The 17,308-nt window shown below is 35.5% G+C and overlaps 1 protein-coding gene across 3 annotated transcripts in view; it reads right to left on the bottom strand.

The window, feature by feature from the left end:
- USO1 (USO1 vesicle transport factor) overlaps positions 1 to 17,308 on the bottom strand; it is a 137,715-nt gene that overhangs the window by 58,799 nt on the left and 61,608 nt on the right. For 2 of the 3 annotated variants that reach the window (XM_058296814.1, XM_058296809.2), the window contains exons 5-8: positions 9,401 to 9,501; positions 8,921 to 9,023; positions 8,707 to 8,762; positions 3,611 to 3,731 (exon numbers count right to left, since the gene is read on the bottom strand). In XM_058296814.1, coding sequence (XP_058152797.1) covers positions 3,611 to 3,731; positions 8,707 to 8,762; positions 8,921 to 9,023; positions 9,401 to 9,501 — 381 coding nt within the window. Of the gene's footprint in view, positions 1 to 3,610; positions 3,732 to 8,706; positions 8,763 to 8,920; positions 9,024 to 9,400; positions 9,502 to 14,223; positions 14,249 to 17,308 lie in introns of those variants that run through there. The other variant, XM_058296820.1, reaches the window with a different exon arrangement.

Below are 17,308 nucleotides of genomic sequence, written 5' to 3' on the forward strand. Positions count from 1 at the left end.
ACAAAAAAATCACACAGCATGCAAAGAAACAGGACAGAGTGGCCTATTCAAAGGAATAAAATAAAGCAAAAGAAACTATCCCTGAGGAAATTCAGATGTTGGAATTACTGATAAAAACATTAAGGGAACTGGATGTGGCTCAACTGACAGAGTGTCTGCCTACCATATAGGAGGTCCAGGGTTTGGCATCCAGGGCCTCCTGGCCCATGTGGTGAGCTGGCCCATGTGCAGTGCTGCCACGCTCAAGGAGTGCCATGCCATGCAGGGGTGCCCCTCATACAAGGAGTGCACGAGAGCCGCCCCACGCAAAAATAGTACAGCCTGCCCAGGAGTGGTGCTACACATATGGAGAGCTGACGCAGCAAGATGATTCAACAAAAAGAGACACAGATTCCCAGTGCTGTCTGACAAGAATGCAAATGGACACAGAAGAACACACAGCAAATGGACACAGAGAGCAGACAATTGGGGGGGGGGGTGGGGGGTGCAGGGAGAGAATTAAGTAAAAAATAAATCTTAAAAAACCCACGAAAACAAAAACATTAAGTCAACTCTCCAAAATAAGTTCAAAGAACTAAAGGAAAATGATACATGAACAAAAGGAGAATTTCAAAAAAAAAGAGGTTTAAAGAGCAACAAAAGAGAGACCCTGGGGTTGAAAATTCACTAGGAGGTTCAACTGCACATTTGAACAGGAAGAAGAAATAATCAGCAAATTTGAAGAAAGGACAATTGAAAGGATTCAGTCTAAAAAGAGAATGAAGAACAGTGAACAGAGTCTAAGGGATCTGTTGGACACCATGTGGTATACTAATTTACGTATTATGGGAGTCTCAGAGGAGAAAAGGGCCAGAAAGGACATTTGAAGAAATAATGGCTGAAAACTCTCCAAATTTGATAAAAAACATGAATTTACATATACAAGTAGCTCAACGAACTCCAAACAAATTAAAAAAGTCACACCAAGACAAATAAACAGTCAAATGCCAAAAACAGATGTCCTAAAAGAAGTGAGAAAAGCAACTTATCATGCACATGGGATCCTCAAAATAAGTTCTGATTTCTCATCAGGAAGCATGAAAGCCGTAAGGCAGTCAGATGACATATATAAGTGCTGAAAGGGGAAAAAAAGTCAGCCAAGAGTTCTACATCCAGAAAAGCAATCTTTAAAAAATGAGAGTTCATTAGCACTAGACCTGCCCAACAGAAATGCTATGGGGAATTCTTAATGACTGTAAGGAAAAAAAAGAAAAAACAAAAAATAAAGAATTATGATAAATATAAATACATGAGTGAATAGAAACCCCAGTATTACTGTATTCTTGGTTTATAACTCTACTTTTTATTTCTTATGTGTTTTAAAATACAATTCATAAAAGTAGCCATAAATCTGCTACTGGACATGCAAAGTATAATGATGTAATCTGAGACAAGAACATAAAAAGGAGGGATAGGAGGGTATAAGAGCAGAGATTGTATATGCTGCTGAAGTTAAGCTGATATAAATTCAAACAGGATCATTATAGATTTAGGATGTTAAACATAAAGCCCACAGTAACCACACACACAAAAATGTAAAAAATATACAGAAAAAGAAATGAGAAGGGTCTCAAAACGGTTTAACACAAAAGATCAACTAAACACAAAACATGGTATTAATGCAGGAAATGAGTGAGAAGAGGAATAAGAGTTACAAAATGGATTAAACTTGATAATCAAAAAATTACTGGTAGAAAGGGAGAAAGGGTAAAAAAACATGATCTAACTATGCCATTAACAAGAGATTCATCTTAGATTCAAAGACACAAAAAGGATGAAAATGAAAGGATGAAAAAATATATGCAATGTACATGGTAACCAAAGGAGAACTGGAAAGGCTATACAATTATTAGACTAAGTAAGACCTTAAGTCAAAAAACTGTATCGGGGAGCAGATGTAGTTCAAGTGGTTGAGCGCCTGCTTCCCATGTACAAGGTCCTGGGTTCGATCCCTGGTACCTTCCCAAAACAAGTAAGCAAGCAAGCAAACAAACAAATGAAAAAGCGACCACATTGGGGAGTGGATGTGCCTTAGTGGTTGAAAACCTTCTTCCTATGTATGAGGGGTCCTGGGTTCAATTCCCAGTACTTCAAAACAAAATAAAACAAAGCAAAGTAAAGCAAAAAAAATGAAAACAAAACAAAATGTGACAAAAGTCAAGCAAGTAATGAAAAAAACATTATATATTTATAAGAGGCCCAATTCTTTAAGAATATATAACAAACAAACTTAAATGCACTAAATAACAGAAACAAAATACATGAAGCAAATATTGACTGAACTGGAGAAACAGAAAGTTCTACAAGATTGGTGGAAACTCCAATATACCACTATCAATAATGGATGAAACAGTTAGACATGAGATCAGTATACTTCTTGACTAAATTAACCTTTCATTTTTACAGTCCTACTGAGATAAGGGACAATAAATCAAAGCCAGAGGTCTACACAAGGAGAAGAATCCAATAGAAATCTCTCCACACAATAAGCTGGGATCTCAAAGGAATATATCCTTAGGATAAGAATTAACCAAAAGTTAACTAGCCCTCACAGGTCTGCAGCCTGGGTTTGGACTGGCTGAGTAGTTCAGGAAATCCCAAAGCTTGACTTTGAAATAAGGCTGTTCAAACAAACTGCAACTCCAGAGTTGAAACAAACATTTTCTCTGAAAGAAAGTGCCTTCAACCTAAATTTCTATAAATAATTCTGCTTATCAGAATATTATATTTTGCTGTACACGTTTCAGATTTTTTTTAAAGAAAAGAAACACAACAGACACAGCTGAACCTTTTGTATACCCATTCTAATCTGTTACCTTCCTTTCCTTCCCTGATATAACAGAATGACTAACACACAAAGATAACCAAGCAGACAGACAACATGGCACCATTTATAATAATGAGTAGAACAAAGGAAGTACCAGACCCACATAAACCTTAAGGTATTGTAATTATTAGATGGAGACTAAGAAATAAGTATGCTACTTATGTTCAAAGAAATAAAAGATAAGCTGAAAATATCTGCAGGCAACAGGAGATTGTAAAAAATTATATAGCTATTTTGCCTAAGAACGAAACAACTTCCATAAAGAAAATTAAGAACTGAATGGACAGGTTTAACAGATCAAATATAAGTAATGAGAGAACTGGTGAAATGGAAAACAGTTCAGAAGAAATAATCTAGAATGCAGCCTGAAAAGACAAAAAGGAAAACACAGAAGAGAAAGTAAGAAGATAGGGTTAAGAGTCAAATAAGATGACCATAATTGAATCTAAGTTTCAGGAAGATAGAAGAAAGAATATGTGGCAGAAGCTATATTGAAGAGATATAGCTGAGATTATCCAGAACAGATGAGATTAACCAGAATTACATGAAAGACATCCACACCTAAGATTCTAGAAGCCCAATAAACATCAAGCAAGAAAAAAAGAAATTCATACTTCAGTAACTACAGTGAAAGAAAGAGTATAAAGCAGGGGTTCCACTTTTGCTCTTTAGAGTATTCTCTAGAAGTTAGCAATTTAGTTGAGTACAAAAGAATCTCTTTTAAAAAAGCTCTTCATACTATACCTCCATCACTGTTTCCCTCCTCTGTAATAATGTCCAGTAGTCTCTCAAAAGCATTTTCAAAAGCAACAATTTTCTGGATTGCTCCATTGCTTCTTGTTAGTGCCTGTAGTAGTAACACACCCTTGTGGAGAAGAAAATAATGCTTAGTGTACTATAACTTTCATAAGACACTTAAAATTGCTTAATATCATACAATTTTAGAACTGGCAGGAATTTCATGAGTCCAATTCCTTCACTTAATGTATATATAAAATAAGAACAGAGAAATCCACCAATTTTGCCTTCCTAAGGTTGAAGATTTCAAAAGGACAGAGCCTGGATAAGATTTCATGTATAAAATTCCTAACTCAGTTTTATTTTAACTGTACAATATTAATATATGATAATCACTTCATAGTTATCAATCACTACATAGCTTTTCTTCATTGTGGACTATGAGATACGAGCATTTGTCTCATATATTTGTCTCAGGATGTCACTGTAGTAATGATGGAAAAGCGCAAATTCAATAATATAAATTAACAAATACCACCACATTCTAGCAGAGAAGTTAAGTTACTCTTGGAAGTATCTGTCCTTGTAATTTCCAAAACTTGATTCTAAGTCAAAAGTAAAAGAAAGATGAGAATCGTGCTTCATATCCATTCCAGGCCAGGACAAGCTAATTCACAGCAGTCTTTGCTTCTAAATTTTAGTTTTTCTCAGCTCCTATTAAAGCTGGGTTTACTTTATCCTTCAACATCTTTACCATCCAAGAAAAACTAATTGCTACTTATTTCTTTCTATTTCACTGTCATACTAAGAAGTAATTTCTGGGCCCTTATGTGCCTAGCAATATCATGATGGTCAAAGAAACAGCAAACATCTTATGAAAAAAGCATAGATATTATTTAAGAAAGTAAAAGGAATAGCAAGTAGGTAATTCCAAAGTATCAAAGAGGCAAACTAGCTGTTGGTTGTTAGTAGTGGGCAGATAAATATTCATATAAGAACAAAAAATGCCCATGGCCTTACTGGGTTTGTTACACTCATTTTCCTGTCAATTCTCAACGCTAAGATAAGAGAAACACAGAAGCAGCTATGTTAAGATGTCAAAGTCTTTTGTCTAATCCTGCCAACTTGAATTTAACTGCTAACAAAGGGAGGAGTACAGTGGAAAAAACACTGAGGTTCAGAGTTAGATAAAGCAGATTTAAAACCTGGTTGCCTTACTTACTAGTTGTGCAACCTTAGGCAAATTGCATAAATTCTGAGTCTTAGTACTACACCACATGTAAAAGAAGGATAATAATATTTATGCCATGGGGTTTTTATGAGGACAAAAGGAGATATAAAATGCCTTCTACAGAAACCACTATATTTTTTTTTCTTTTTTTTTCTAAGATTTATTTCTATTTATTTTCTCCCTTTCCTCCCTCCCCCAGTTGTCTGCTCTCTGTGTCCATTCGCTGTGTGTTCTTCTGTGACTGCTTCCATCCTCATCAGCGGCACCGGGAATCTGTGTTTCTTTTTGTTGCATCATCTTATTGTGTCAGCTCCCCATGTGTGTGGTGCCATTCTTGGGCAGGCTGCACTTTCTTTCGTGCTGGGCAGCTTTCCTTATGGGGCACACACCTTGCACGTGGGGCTCCCCAACATGGGGGATACCCCTGCGGAAACCACTATATTTTATGTTCTCAATAAATATTAGTTTCTTCCCCCCTTATTCTCCTGTGAAGAGATTTCCTGCCATAATCAAACATAGCCACTAAATTAGAATGAAAGTACACTCGCTGGTCACAGAAAGTGAGGACCAGCATATTTTGAAAATTGGTAATTAAAGAGATTCATTTTCTTCTTGCCTTTCATGTATGAACTATATTTTAAGGAAGCACAAATTGATGAAGTAAATTTCTCCTTTACAGACAATTACAGCTTAATAAATTTGGAAAGAATGATGAAACTATAGAAATCAGCATTTTTTAACTCTAAGCAAAATAACCACCTTAGACAATGATCAATAACGGATGAAGTCATTAGATGTAAGGTTGATAGAGAACTTTACAATGGAGGGAATCTCATTGTCACCACCTGAATCAAACCCAATTAAAATTGACAATCAGAAATTACCTCCTGATGTGTTGCAAAATTAAGTACACTTAATAATATAGAAAATATTCTATCAAAAAGTTGAACATGAATATGGAATGGTTATCTTATTTAAACCAAGGGCCAAGAAATTATTATTAACTTGTCAGATATGATATCAGCACTGTGTTAAAGAAGGTAAATGTACATATTTTCAAAAACGCATACTGAAGCATATATTGACTGCTTGATTGCTTTTAAATAATCTTCCCAAAAATAAAGGGGTAGGGAGGTAGATGAAGAAAGTATAGCAACATCTTGATAACTGATGTGTTTGTGAGTATTCTCTCCACTTCTGTGCACATTTATATTGCTTATAATAAAATAAAAATAAAAAGACTGGAAGTTCAGTTCCAGTTCATCACTTGGAATTCTTGGACGTGAGATGGTGGTTACTTCCTAGAGTATTTTCAACCGTTATAATGTAACTTGCTTTCTAAGCACTAAATAACAAAAATAATAAATAATTTATTATTCTAATTCTCTAAATTCAGATCAAAATCAATGTTTAAAATATTAAACAAAAACTAGATTTAAGAACCATTGCCGGGAAGTGGACTTGGCCCAACGGATAGGGCATCTCCGCCTACCACATGGGGGGTCTGCAGTTCAAACCCTGGGCCTCCTTGACCCATGTGGCCACGCGCAGTGCTGATGCGCGCAAAGAATGCCCTGCCACACAGGGGTGTGCCCCGTATAGGGGAGCCCCACACGCAAGGAGTGCGCCCCATAAGGAGAGCCACCCAGTGTGAAAGAAAGTTCAGCCTGCCCAAGAATGGCGCCGTACACACAAGGAGAGCTGACATAACAATATGACGCAACAAAAAGAAACACAGATTCCCGGTGCCACTGGTAAGGATAGAAGCGGCTACAGAAGAACACACAGTGAATGGACACAGAGAGCAGACAACTGGGAGGGGGTGGGGAGAAGGCAGAGAGAAATAAAAGAAATAACTCTTAAAAAAAAAAAAGAACCATTGCCTTGTGATACCAGGGAGGCTAAAAATGTGTCCAATTGTTATCGAGTGTAATTAGAAGACTGATTAAAAAGAAAGAAAAAAAGAATTTCAAAGAAGGATAAGGGAAAAAAAAACAGAAAAGAGGGAGAAAAAAGTAGTACTCCCTTCTAGGAAATCACTAATAAGTGCCAGAGATGCCACTCAGTAATCTCTGGATGCTGACACTTGGAGTCAACTGTGATATAATATGATAAGTTAATTACATAAAATAACTGACAATACTGCTCACAAAAATTGAAATAAATTGATTTATGAAACCAAAGAACACACAGCTGTAAAACACATAAAAACCAAAAATCTAGGCAAGTTACAACAGAAATATAAAAATCTTACTTAATCTCTAATTATAAAATTAATGAAAACCAACATAAATATTTTATGTTTCAAATAAAAATTGAGGAAAAATGATTAAGAACAGAAAAAAAGACTGAAAGTTAAAGGACAAAGTAAATTTAAGGACCAAGATGATGTAGTAATGTTAAAAAAGAAAAGCAATTCTATATCTGAAAATGAAAATAAATGCAATGATACTGAGGAAGATCCAAGGAGAAAGAGTTCTTCTATCAAATGGTTTGTATGGTATCCTCTTATTTAAACTAAGGGTCATGAGAAGAACAAAACAAAAACTTAGGTTCAAGATATACACTAATATTTTAATTTAAAAAGATGCTCAAAATTCCTTATAGATGGATGTCCATTTAAATAATTCAATTATTTAAAGATAAAATCTAAATATTAAGGAATAAAAATGGTCCTTCTCATAAATTACATTACTCTGATAACTTCACCACATTTAATACTGTGTTGACATACAAACAAAAACAAATTTGAATACACATAGAGCCATCTATGTGTGGGAGGCAGATGTGGCTCAAGTGGTTGAGCCCCTGCATCCCACATGGGAGGTCCTGGTTTTGGTTCCTGGTGCCTCCTAAAAACAAAAGACAAATAACAAGCAAACAAATGGTAAAAAACAAAACAAAACTCAGGGGATCCATTTAGGAGGTTCTGGGTTCAATCCCCAGCCCTGGTACCTCAAAAAAAACACAAAAAACAAAAAACAAAAAACTACGTGACTGAACGTAAAAAGCACTTCAATTTTGTCTCTGCTTTACCACTAACTAGTCATAGGGATAGAAACAATCCAAATGACACTTACTAGCACTTAGAACGTGAAGGGCACAGGACAAGGCACCCAAATACAAAGATAAATAAGACATGGCTAATAAAGAAAAGGTTACGTCGTCTCTGTGGGTCTTGGGCCTCTGATTGTAAATATGAAGATTGAGTTAACTTGATATCATCTCCTAACTATAGACTTTTAAATAATTTTCCAATTACTGTCTAAACTATCACAGAGTTTTGATCAAGTTGTAGGTAAAAATGGAGAAAAATGTTTAAGCAATAAAACAATATGGTATCAATAGGAAAGACATAAACTTATATGAAAATATTATAGTAAATGAGTACAGAAAATAAGCCCATAGCAAATCATGCTCCCCAGTCAATTAAAAATTACCAAGAAAAATTCTTTGGAATATTCTATATATTCAATCAACTGAGACTAAGGCTTCCAAATGTGATGCTATGTTAAGTTTATACAAATCAATGTCTGAAACTTTACTTTTCTTCCTTGGGAGGAAAAGAGAATTCTGGAAATAAGTCAATATGACCTTTCAAAAAAGGGTGGGAGAAGTCAAACTTGTGGAAAGAATAAATGTAAATAGCAAAACAGTCTAGTCTGTCTAACCCAAAACACTGGATAAACAGGAAACAAAGAAACAATGTTGCTTTGTATTTAACTTTGAAAAGTCTAAATGACTGGCTACTATCACGAGTTTTGCAAATGTAACTATTATAACTTTGAATAAAGGTCAACAAATGATTCATTTACAAAGAGAAAAAAAAAAGCTGCATATTCTTGAACTCCCTTTTTCAAATCTAACTTACATCATTACGTATGACTTCCCTGGAATCTGCTAATAAGTCCATCAGTCTGGAAACACCTAGAACATATAACCAGGTGAAAAACACTGTCAAATAAAAAATACAAATAGCAATTCAAAGTATAAAGAATTTGACTAACATACCATTTTAGTTTCCTCTCTAGGAAATGATCTTCCTCTTTCTAATCAAAATGATATAAGGAAAGTAAGTCACTTACCCATGGGACTGACTAAAATAATTTGCTGCACTTGAGGCCCTAGCTGTTTTAAAAGAGAAGTAAGTAGCTTCACACCAGGCCAGCGAACATGGAAATCAAATTCCTGTAATACAAACATTAAAAATAGTTAACATTTATAATTCACATTTTCAAGAAAAACTTTTTTTTCAATGAATAGTGGTACCAAAAAGTAACAAATAAAGAATTGAAGCCTAGCAATGTTTAAACAGTGATTTAAGAAAAAAAAGCAATACAAAGAAAATATTTAATATAAACTGCTCAAAACATTAAAATATTACTGACAGAATAAAATTGTATTTTAATAGATTATATATTTCTTGAAACATGCATGTGACTCTTGCTATGATATAATAACTTCACTACCTTAAAAAGGCATGTGTAAGTTGCTTCCTCAATAATACCACAAAAAGGCAACAAAAGTTTATTAAGATGATAAAAATATGATGATTCCCTATTTACCTCTAATAAAGATAACAGGAGAGTGACGTTTTCTTGTTGCTTAATGAAAATTTCTGTAAACTGGCTTCCCAAATCATCACTCTGTCTCGTGGGATTTTCTTCTGAAATATTCAAAGATAAAGTACTTCAAAATGATGCTATGTTATTTTAAAGTATCCTTTTGTTGAAGGGATTAGGCAGAAATGAGAAATTTCCTGGTATTTACGCAATTCCAACTCTGCAACAGCATGTCTGGTAGTGATATCACAACTATGAATGGAAGGCAATTCCTTAAAATAATTTTCAGTGTCATTTAAATAAATTTTTATTTCTTAAATGTTTTAGATATGATATTCATAGGAAAGATATCTAAACTTTCACATTTTCTCAAGGACATTTTTGGGTTAAACTGGGCCACAAGGGAACTTTCTGAGGTGGTGGTAATATTATATTTATTTGTTTGTTTGTTCGTTTATTCCCCCCCCCCCCCCCCGCCAGTTGTCTGCTGTGTCCATTCGCTGCGCTCTTCCATGACCGCTTCTATCCTTATCAGCAGCACCGGGAATCTGTTTCTTTTTGTTGCATCATATTGTTATGTCAGCTCTCCTTATGTGTACGGTGCCATTCTTGGGAAGGCTGCACTTCTTTTGCGCTAGGTGGCTCTCCTTACAGGGAGCACTCCTTGTGCATGGGGCTCCCCTACACGGGGGACACCCCTGCGTGGCAGGGCACTCCTTGTGTGCATCAGCACTGCACATGGGCCAGCTCCACATGGGTCAAGGAGGCCCGGGGGTTTGAACTGCAGACCTCCCATGTGGTAGGTGGACACCCTATCCATTGGACCAAGTCCGGTTCCCTGATGGTAATATTCTATCTCAAGTGTGTTAGTGGTTACACTACTATATACGTTGTCCAAACTCACAGGACTATCCAACGCAAAAGAGTAAATATTTAATAATAATAAATAATAAATAAAAAAGAAGAGTAAATATTACTGTATATAAATTATACATAAAAACCTCTTCTTCCCCAAAGCTATGCTAAACATAGTGCTGTCTTAAATAATTATAAAATTAAATCAATCATCTGTAGATTCTTCAAAACCTTTTTCAAATGAAATTAAGTTAAATTAAATGAAATTAACTCTATAAAGTTATTTGGTAACAAAATCAGAATATGCCATTTAATTTCCTATTTTTTTTAAAAGATTTTACATTTGTCCTTAATGTTTAAAAGTCTTTAAACTATTTATTGTTTCAGTGCACTTTGTCAAAATTTAAGAATCACTAAAAACTGAAAAATTGCTATAAGGTAATTATCATTAAAGTCTGTATATATTATCCACAGTAATTTAGAGAAGCCAAATCACTACTCTCTATTCCTCACCTATACCAGACAAATCTAACTAATTGGTAACAGTATCTGCTGAGCATCATTCCTTCTCCATAGTTTCAAACAGTGCCTATAAACCAATGGAGCTGGCAGTCAGGATCAAATCTATTTACTACCCCTGAGATTATTTTTAAAATGTGAGCCCTAATATTAATATAGTATAGAAAGGGGGAGGGAGTCAGTAGGAAAAGCAAAGCAATCTAACAGTGATATATCAGTGATAATTCTTTCTAATTATCTGTAGAGGAAAGAGAAAGAAGAGACCAAAAATAGAAAAGAAATGTTTGCCCACTTTTGTTAAGCACCCAAATATGTTCGGTTTATGCTTCAGAAATTTAATTAATTATTTAGATTGGGGGGGATTTTTAAATAAATACTTAATCATCTCCTTTATCACTAAACAAATTTATTGTTTCTGAGCCTTAAAAGTACACTATTTAAACAACAACAACAAAAAAACACTTTAGTTTTAAAAGAAGTAATTTGGTTGCTTTGTTGAGAAGAGGCAATCAGGAGTAAGGAAATAAGTAGACAAGTTAGGAGGTAATAATCAAGGTAAGAGGTGGAAGAAGGTGGCTTAGATCTTAGTAGTCTAATTTTTGTGAAAACAGAAGGAACAGGATTTCCTGGCATATTGTAATGTAAGGATGAGAGGCAGAAAAAGTAGGGCTGATTCCAAGATTTTGGCCTGAAGGTCTGGAGGATGGAATGCCATTTATTGAGATAAGAAACACTGTGGGAGAAGCCATTTGGGAGTAGAGAATCAGAAGTTTAGTTTGGGACATATGTTAAGTTTAAGACACCTTTATAGAAATCCAAGTAGCAATATCAATTAAGTAGTTGGATACATACGACTATGAATGTCAGTGGAGAGGTCTAATACACATTGGTGGGTGATGGACACATTAATGATATTTGAAGTCATAAGTCTGGATGATAAAACATATAGGAAACATCACACTTAAGACCCGAGACAATGTTTTCACCTAAGATCAGTAAGGAGGCAAAGATGTCCACTCTCACCAATTCTAGTCAATATTGTAGTGGAGATCGTACCCACTGCCAAAAGGCAGGAAAAATGAACAAGAGATAAGGAAGGAAGAACTAAAACTGTCTTTATATGTAATCTGTTTGTCCATGTAGAAAATCCTATGGAATCTACAACAGAGCTATCAGAACTAATAATAAGTGAGTTTACCAAAGCTGTAGAATAAAAGGTCAATATATAAAATTAAATAGTATTTCTACATATTAGCAGGGAACAATTAAAATGTGAAATTTAAAAAACAGTACCAGGAACCAGTGCCGCTCAGCAGTTGAGCACCAGCTTCCCACATACAAAATACTAGGTTCAATCCCTGGCCCTGGTATCTCAAAAAACAAACAAAAACAGAAACAGAAAAAAAAAAAAACCCAAAAAACCCCAGTACCATTTACAATAGCACCAAAAATATGAAATTTGGACGGATGAATTTGATACAAGATGTCTAAGACCTAAACTCCAAAACACTGCTGAGAGGAATTAAAGAAGACCTAAAAAAATGGAGATACTGTGTTCTTGTATTGGAAGGCCTAATACGTTAAGATGTCAGTTCTCTCCAAATTGATCTACATATTCAACACAATCCCAATCAAAAGTTCAGTCTTTTTTTGTAGAAATTGACAAGCTGATTCTGATATTGATATGGAATACAAAGAACCTAAAACTACCAAAACAATTTTGCAACAGAACAAAATTGGAGGACTTTATTCTAATTTCAAGACTTACTATAAAGCTACAGAAATCAAGACAGTGTGATATGTGAGAAGACAGTCATACAGATAAATAGAATATCTAAAAACAGAATCTGTTAACTCAAAATGGATCCAGTAGCTCAAAATGGATCATAGGCCTAAATGTAAAGCTAGAAATGGACCATAAATCTAATTGTATGAGTTAAAAGAAAAAGGTTTGCCAAAGATTTAATAAATAGCACACAAAAATTCTAAATTATAAAACTAGTACATTCACCATTTAGATTTCTTCTCCTTAACATCCCACCAACAGCTTTGAGGCCGAATTGACATATAACTATACATAAATAAATCTGACGTGTTTTGATTCATGAAACCATCTCCATAATCAAAATAATGAACATATCCAGTTTCCTTGCACTCCTTTGTAATCCACTTCTCTTCCGCTTTCTGTCACAATAGATTAGTTTGTATTTGAAAATACAATTGTGGTGTTCAATGGAGAGGTCTGGGTTGGACATATAAGTTTGAGAGTGGCAAGCATATAACAAATGATATTTAAAGCCATAAGACTGGATGAAATCACCAAGAAAAGAGTGTAGAAGGAAAGAAATCAATGGGGTACTCCAATGTGAAGAGGTTAAAGAGATGAGGTAAACAGCAAAGACGACAAAGGAACAGCCAATGAGAAAGGAAGAAAACCAGGGGATCATGGAGGCTGAGTACCAAGTGAAGAATATGTTGCATGGAGAAAGGAGCTATCAACTGTAATATAATACTGATAACTCGAGTGTGACCTCTGAAGTAACTTAATATGATCAAGAAATCAAGTAGTGGGGAGCAGGTGTAGCTCAGTGGTTAAGTGTCTTCTTCCCACACATGAGGTAATTTCCAGTTATCTGCAGAATGACTAGTTGGTGGAATAGTTATATATTCCTGAGAGACAGCATAGCATAATGGAAGAAGTTCACAAGGGCTTTAGAGTCAGATCAATTAAACCCATACTCAACTGCTTACCCACTTTGGACAAGTTTTCTCATTTATAAAGTGGGAACAATGTCTTTCACACTAAGTTTTCTGTGATGTTCTAAATAATAAGTAAAATATCTAGCACAGTACCTCATAAAGAATAAGAATGCAATAAATATTAACATCATCATCATCATTATTCCTAAGACAAGATTTCTCATCTATGGCACTGTTGATGGTTTGGTCCATAAAATTCTTTTTTTTTTTTTTAAGATTTATTTTTTTATTTATTTCTCTCCCCTCCCCCGCCCCCAGTTGTCTTCTCTCTGTTTCCATTCACTGTGTGTTCTTCTGTGACCACTTCTATCCTTATCAGTGGCACCGGGAATCTGTGTTTCTTTTTGTTGTATCATCTTGTGTCAGCTCGCTGTGTGTGCGGTGCCATTCCTGGGCAGGCTGCACTTCTTTTGCGCTGGACGGCTCTCCTCACGGGGCGCACTCCCTGCATGTGGTGCTCCCCTACACAGGGGACACCCCTGCATGGCACGGCACTCCTTGCGTGCATCAGCACTGCGCATGGGCCAGCTCCATACGGGTCAAGGAGGCCCCGGGTTTGAACCATGGACCTCCCATGTGGTAGGCGGATGCCCTATCCATTGGACCAAGTTGCTTCCCCATAAAATTCTTTGTTGTAGGAGACTGTCCTGTACATTGAAGAATGTACAGCAGCATCCCTGGCCTCTACTCACTAGAAGACATAGCACTTCCCAGCTTCCTCAGGTGTGATCATCAAAAATGTCTCCAGCCATTGCCAAATGTCCTTTGGGAAGGGTGAGGGGACAAGTTAGCCTTGGTTATACATGTATTATTATGTTCTTAAATTATATGAAACAACAATTTTCCTGTGACGATTCAGAAAGAATTTCAGATAATAATGAATTTTATCATCAACAGGCAGAAGATGCAAAAAATATATACTATGGTATTTCCAGAAACTTGCTTGTCAGTAAACAAGTCTTGATAGTGGCATTTTACCTTATATTTATCTCTTTCTCTAAGAGTTGCATGCAATCTACCAAAAAAGAGAAGCTATTTGAGTTTCTGCTTGTTTGGATTCTAAATAAAAACAAGTTTGCTCCAAATTTCATAACATTAATAAACTATTATGGCAGATATTTTTCCTTTACGTTTTATTTCTCAAATTAATGGGTGGCTTCCAAAGAATTGTTTAGTGAAGCAGTCACTATTCCTGCTTTAGGAAAAAGTGATAGAGAAAGGGATGAAGGGATAAAAAATTATGCTTAAAAGCTATTGTTATATCACTACACAATCACTGATAAATTGAGGATGTTAACAACTTATGGTGGGAGAAGACTGATGCTACAAAGCCCAAATATTAATCATAAGGAAGCCTGATAAACATAACTACAGTGAACTCAAGGGACATTCACACATTACTAACAATAAAATCTTGCTTAGAAAATTGTGAATTTTAAAGCTCAAAGGTGAATTCATCCCTAGAGTTGAAAAACTTGAACCAGGTGATCAGCAAGAAACATGCATTCTTCCCATTTTATTTGCAAGTTGACATAATGATGGAATGGGTGATTTTGAAGAAATTGGGAAAGATATGGGAATTTGGGAGCTAGTGAACTATTCTGGAGATTTCCCTCTTTGGAATCATTTATGACTAGGAGTCCTAATACCCATGCTGTGACAAGCACTAAACACCAATAAAATCTAAGATTTGGTGGGCTTAAAATTCATCTTGTTTTAAACCAATCCAGATTGTTAATGAATCATGACTAAGTAGGGGACGGCACCAGAAACAAATACCTAGCAAAATCCAAATGAAATAATGGAAATTAAAAAGCAGAGAGAATGACACCAAAAATAGCCCAAGGACACATGACAAGTGAACAGCTTTTCCAAATACATGAGAAACACGTTCAAAAGGCAGTCTTGAGAAGGAAATTGATAGACCTAAACACCTATATTAAAAAAGAGCTAAACTCAAAGATTTAACTGAACTAGAGAAACTAGAAAAAGTACAGCAAAGAAAGGAAAGAAGAAAGAAATAATAAAGATTAGAGCAGAAGTAAATAAAATTGAGGGGGAAAAAAAAGAGAAAATCAACAAAATAAAAAGCTGGTTCTTCAAGAAGATCAATAAAATTGACAAACCCCTAGCTAGACTAACAAAGAAAAAAAGAGAGAAGATGCAAATAAATACAATCAGAAATGAAAGGGGGGAAGTTACAACTGACCTCACAGATATAAAAAGGATCATAAGAGGATATCATAAGAAACTGTATGCTAACAAACTAGACAAACTAGATGAAATGGACAAATTCCTAGAAATGCACAAATAGCCTACACTGAACCTATAATATAAGAACTTAACAAACTGTGGCAGTTTGGTATTGTTTATGAATTCCAGAAATAGATATTGGATTGTGTTTGTAAACTGGTTTGTTTCTCTGGGCGTATTAGATTGTATTATGATAGATTCAAAATTTCATTTTTACTTCATTAAATCAAGATTAGGGCATACAAGGTTGAGTCCATTGGTGGGGTTAAAACAGATTTTCACATGAAAGTAAACACACAGGGAAGGAGAACACAGAGGGTTTAGATTTGGACACTGAAGCCCTGGGAAGAGACCAGATCCCTGAATAGCTGAGAAAGCCCGGAAAGAAACAAGCCCTGGGAAGAGAGCTGAGCCTTATGCTAGCTTACAGCTGAGACTGGAAGAAGCTGGGACCATGGAGCCTTAAGAGGAAGAGGATGAAGCCTTAACCCTTGCAGGTGTCAGCAGTCATCTTCCTCCAACACATGGCAACAGACTTTGGTGAGGGATACAACTTCTCACTTTACGGTCTTGTGACTGTAAGCTTCTATCCCAAATCAATACCCTTTATAAAAGCCAACAGATTCCTGGTACTTTGCATCAGCACCCCTTTGGCTAACTAATACACAAATCAATCACATTTAAAGAGATTGAATCTATCATCAAAAATCTCCCAACAACACAAAGTCCAGGACCAGATAGCTTCACAGGTGAAATGCTATCAAGCGTTTCAAAAAGAATTAACGCCAATCCTGTTTAAACACTTCCAAAAAACTGAAGAGGATAGAAAATTACCCAACACATTTTATAAAGCTAACATCACCTTAATACCAAAGCCAGATAAAATACTACAAGAAAAGAAAATTGCAGACCAATCTCTCTAATAAAACTAGATGTAAAAGTTCTCAATAAAATACCTGCAAGATTTCTACATCGAGACCAAGTGGGATTTATTCCTGGTATACAAAGCTGGTTCAACATAAGAAAATCAATCAATGTAATACACCATACATTAACAAACTGAAGGGAAAAAAACCATGTGATCATCTTGATTGATATAGAAAAGACATTCAACAAAATTCAGTATCCTTTCTTGGTAAAAAGACTTCAAAAGACAGGAATAGAAGGAAAATTCCTCAATATGATAAAAGATATATATGAAAAACTCACAACAACACTGTACTCAATGGGGGAAAGTTGAAAGCTTTCCCTCTAAGATTGGGAACAAGACAAGCATACCCACCTCTGCCATTATTATTCAACATTGTACTAGAAGTTCTAGCTAGAGCAATTTGACAAGAAAAAGAAAGGCAGCTGTATTAGTCAGCCAAAAGGGTGCTGATGCAAAATACCAGCAATTTGTTGGCTTTTATGAAGGGCATATATTTGGGGTAGAAGCTTACCAGGCCATAAAGTGCATATTACTTCCCTCACCAGTCTACTGCCACATGTTAGAGCAAGATGGCTGCCAACATTTGCATGGGT

This window comes from Dasypus novemcinctus, chromosome 1 (genome assembly GCF_030445035.2).
Source record: "Dasypus novemcinctus isolate mDasNov1 chromosome 1, mDasNov1.1.hap2, whole genome shotgun sequence".
In the NCBI taxonomy this organism is placed as follows: domain Eukaryota; kingdom Metazoa; phylum Chordata; class Mammalia; order Cingulata; family Dasypodidae; genus Dasypus; species Dasypus novemcinctus.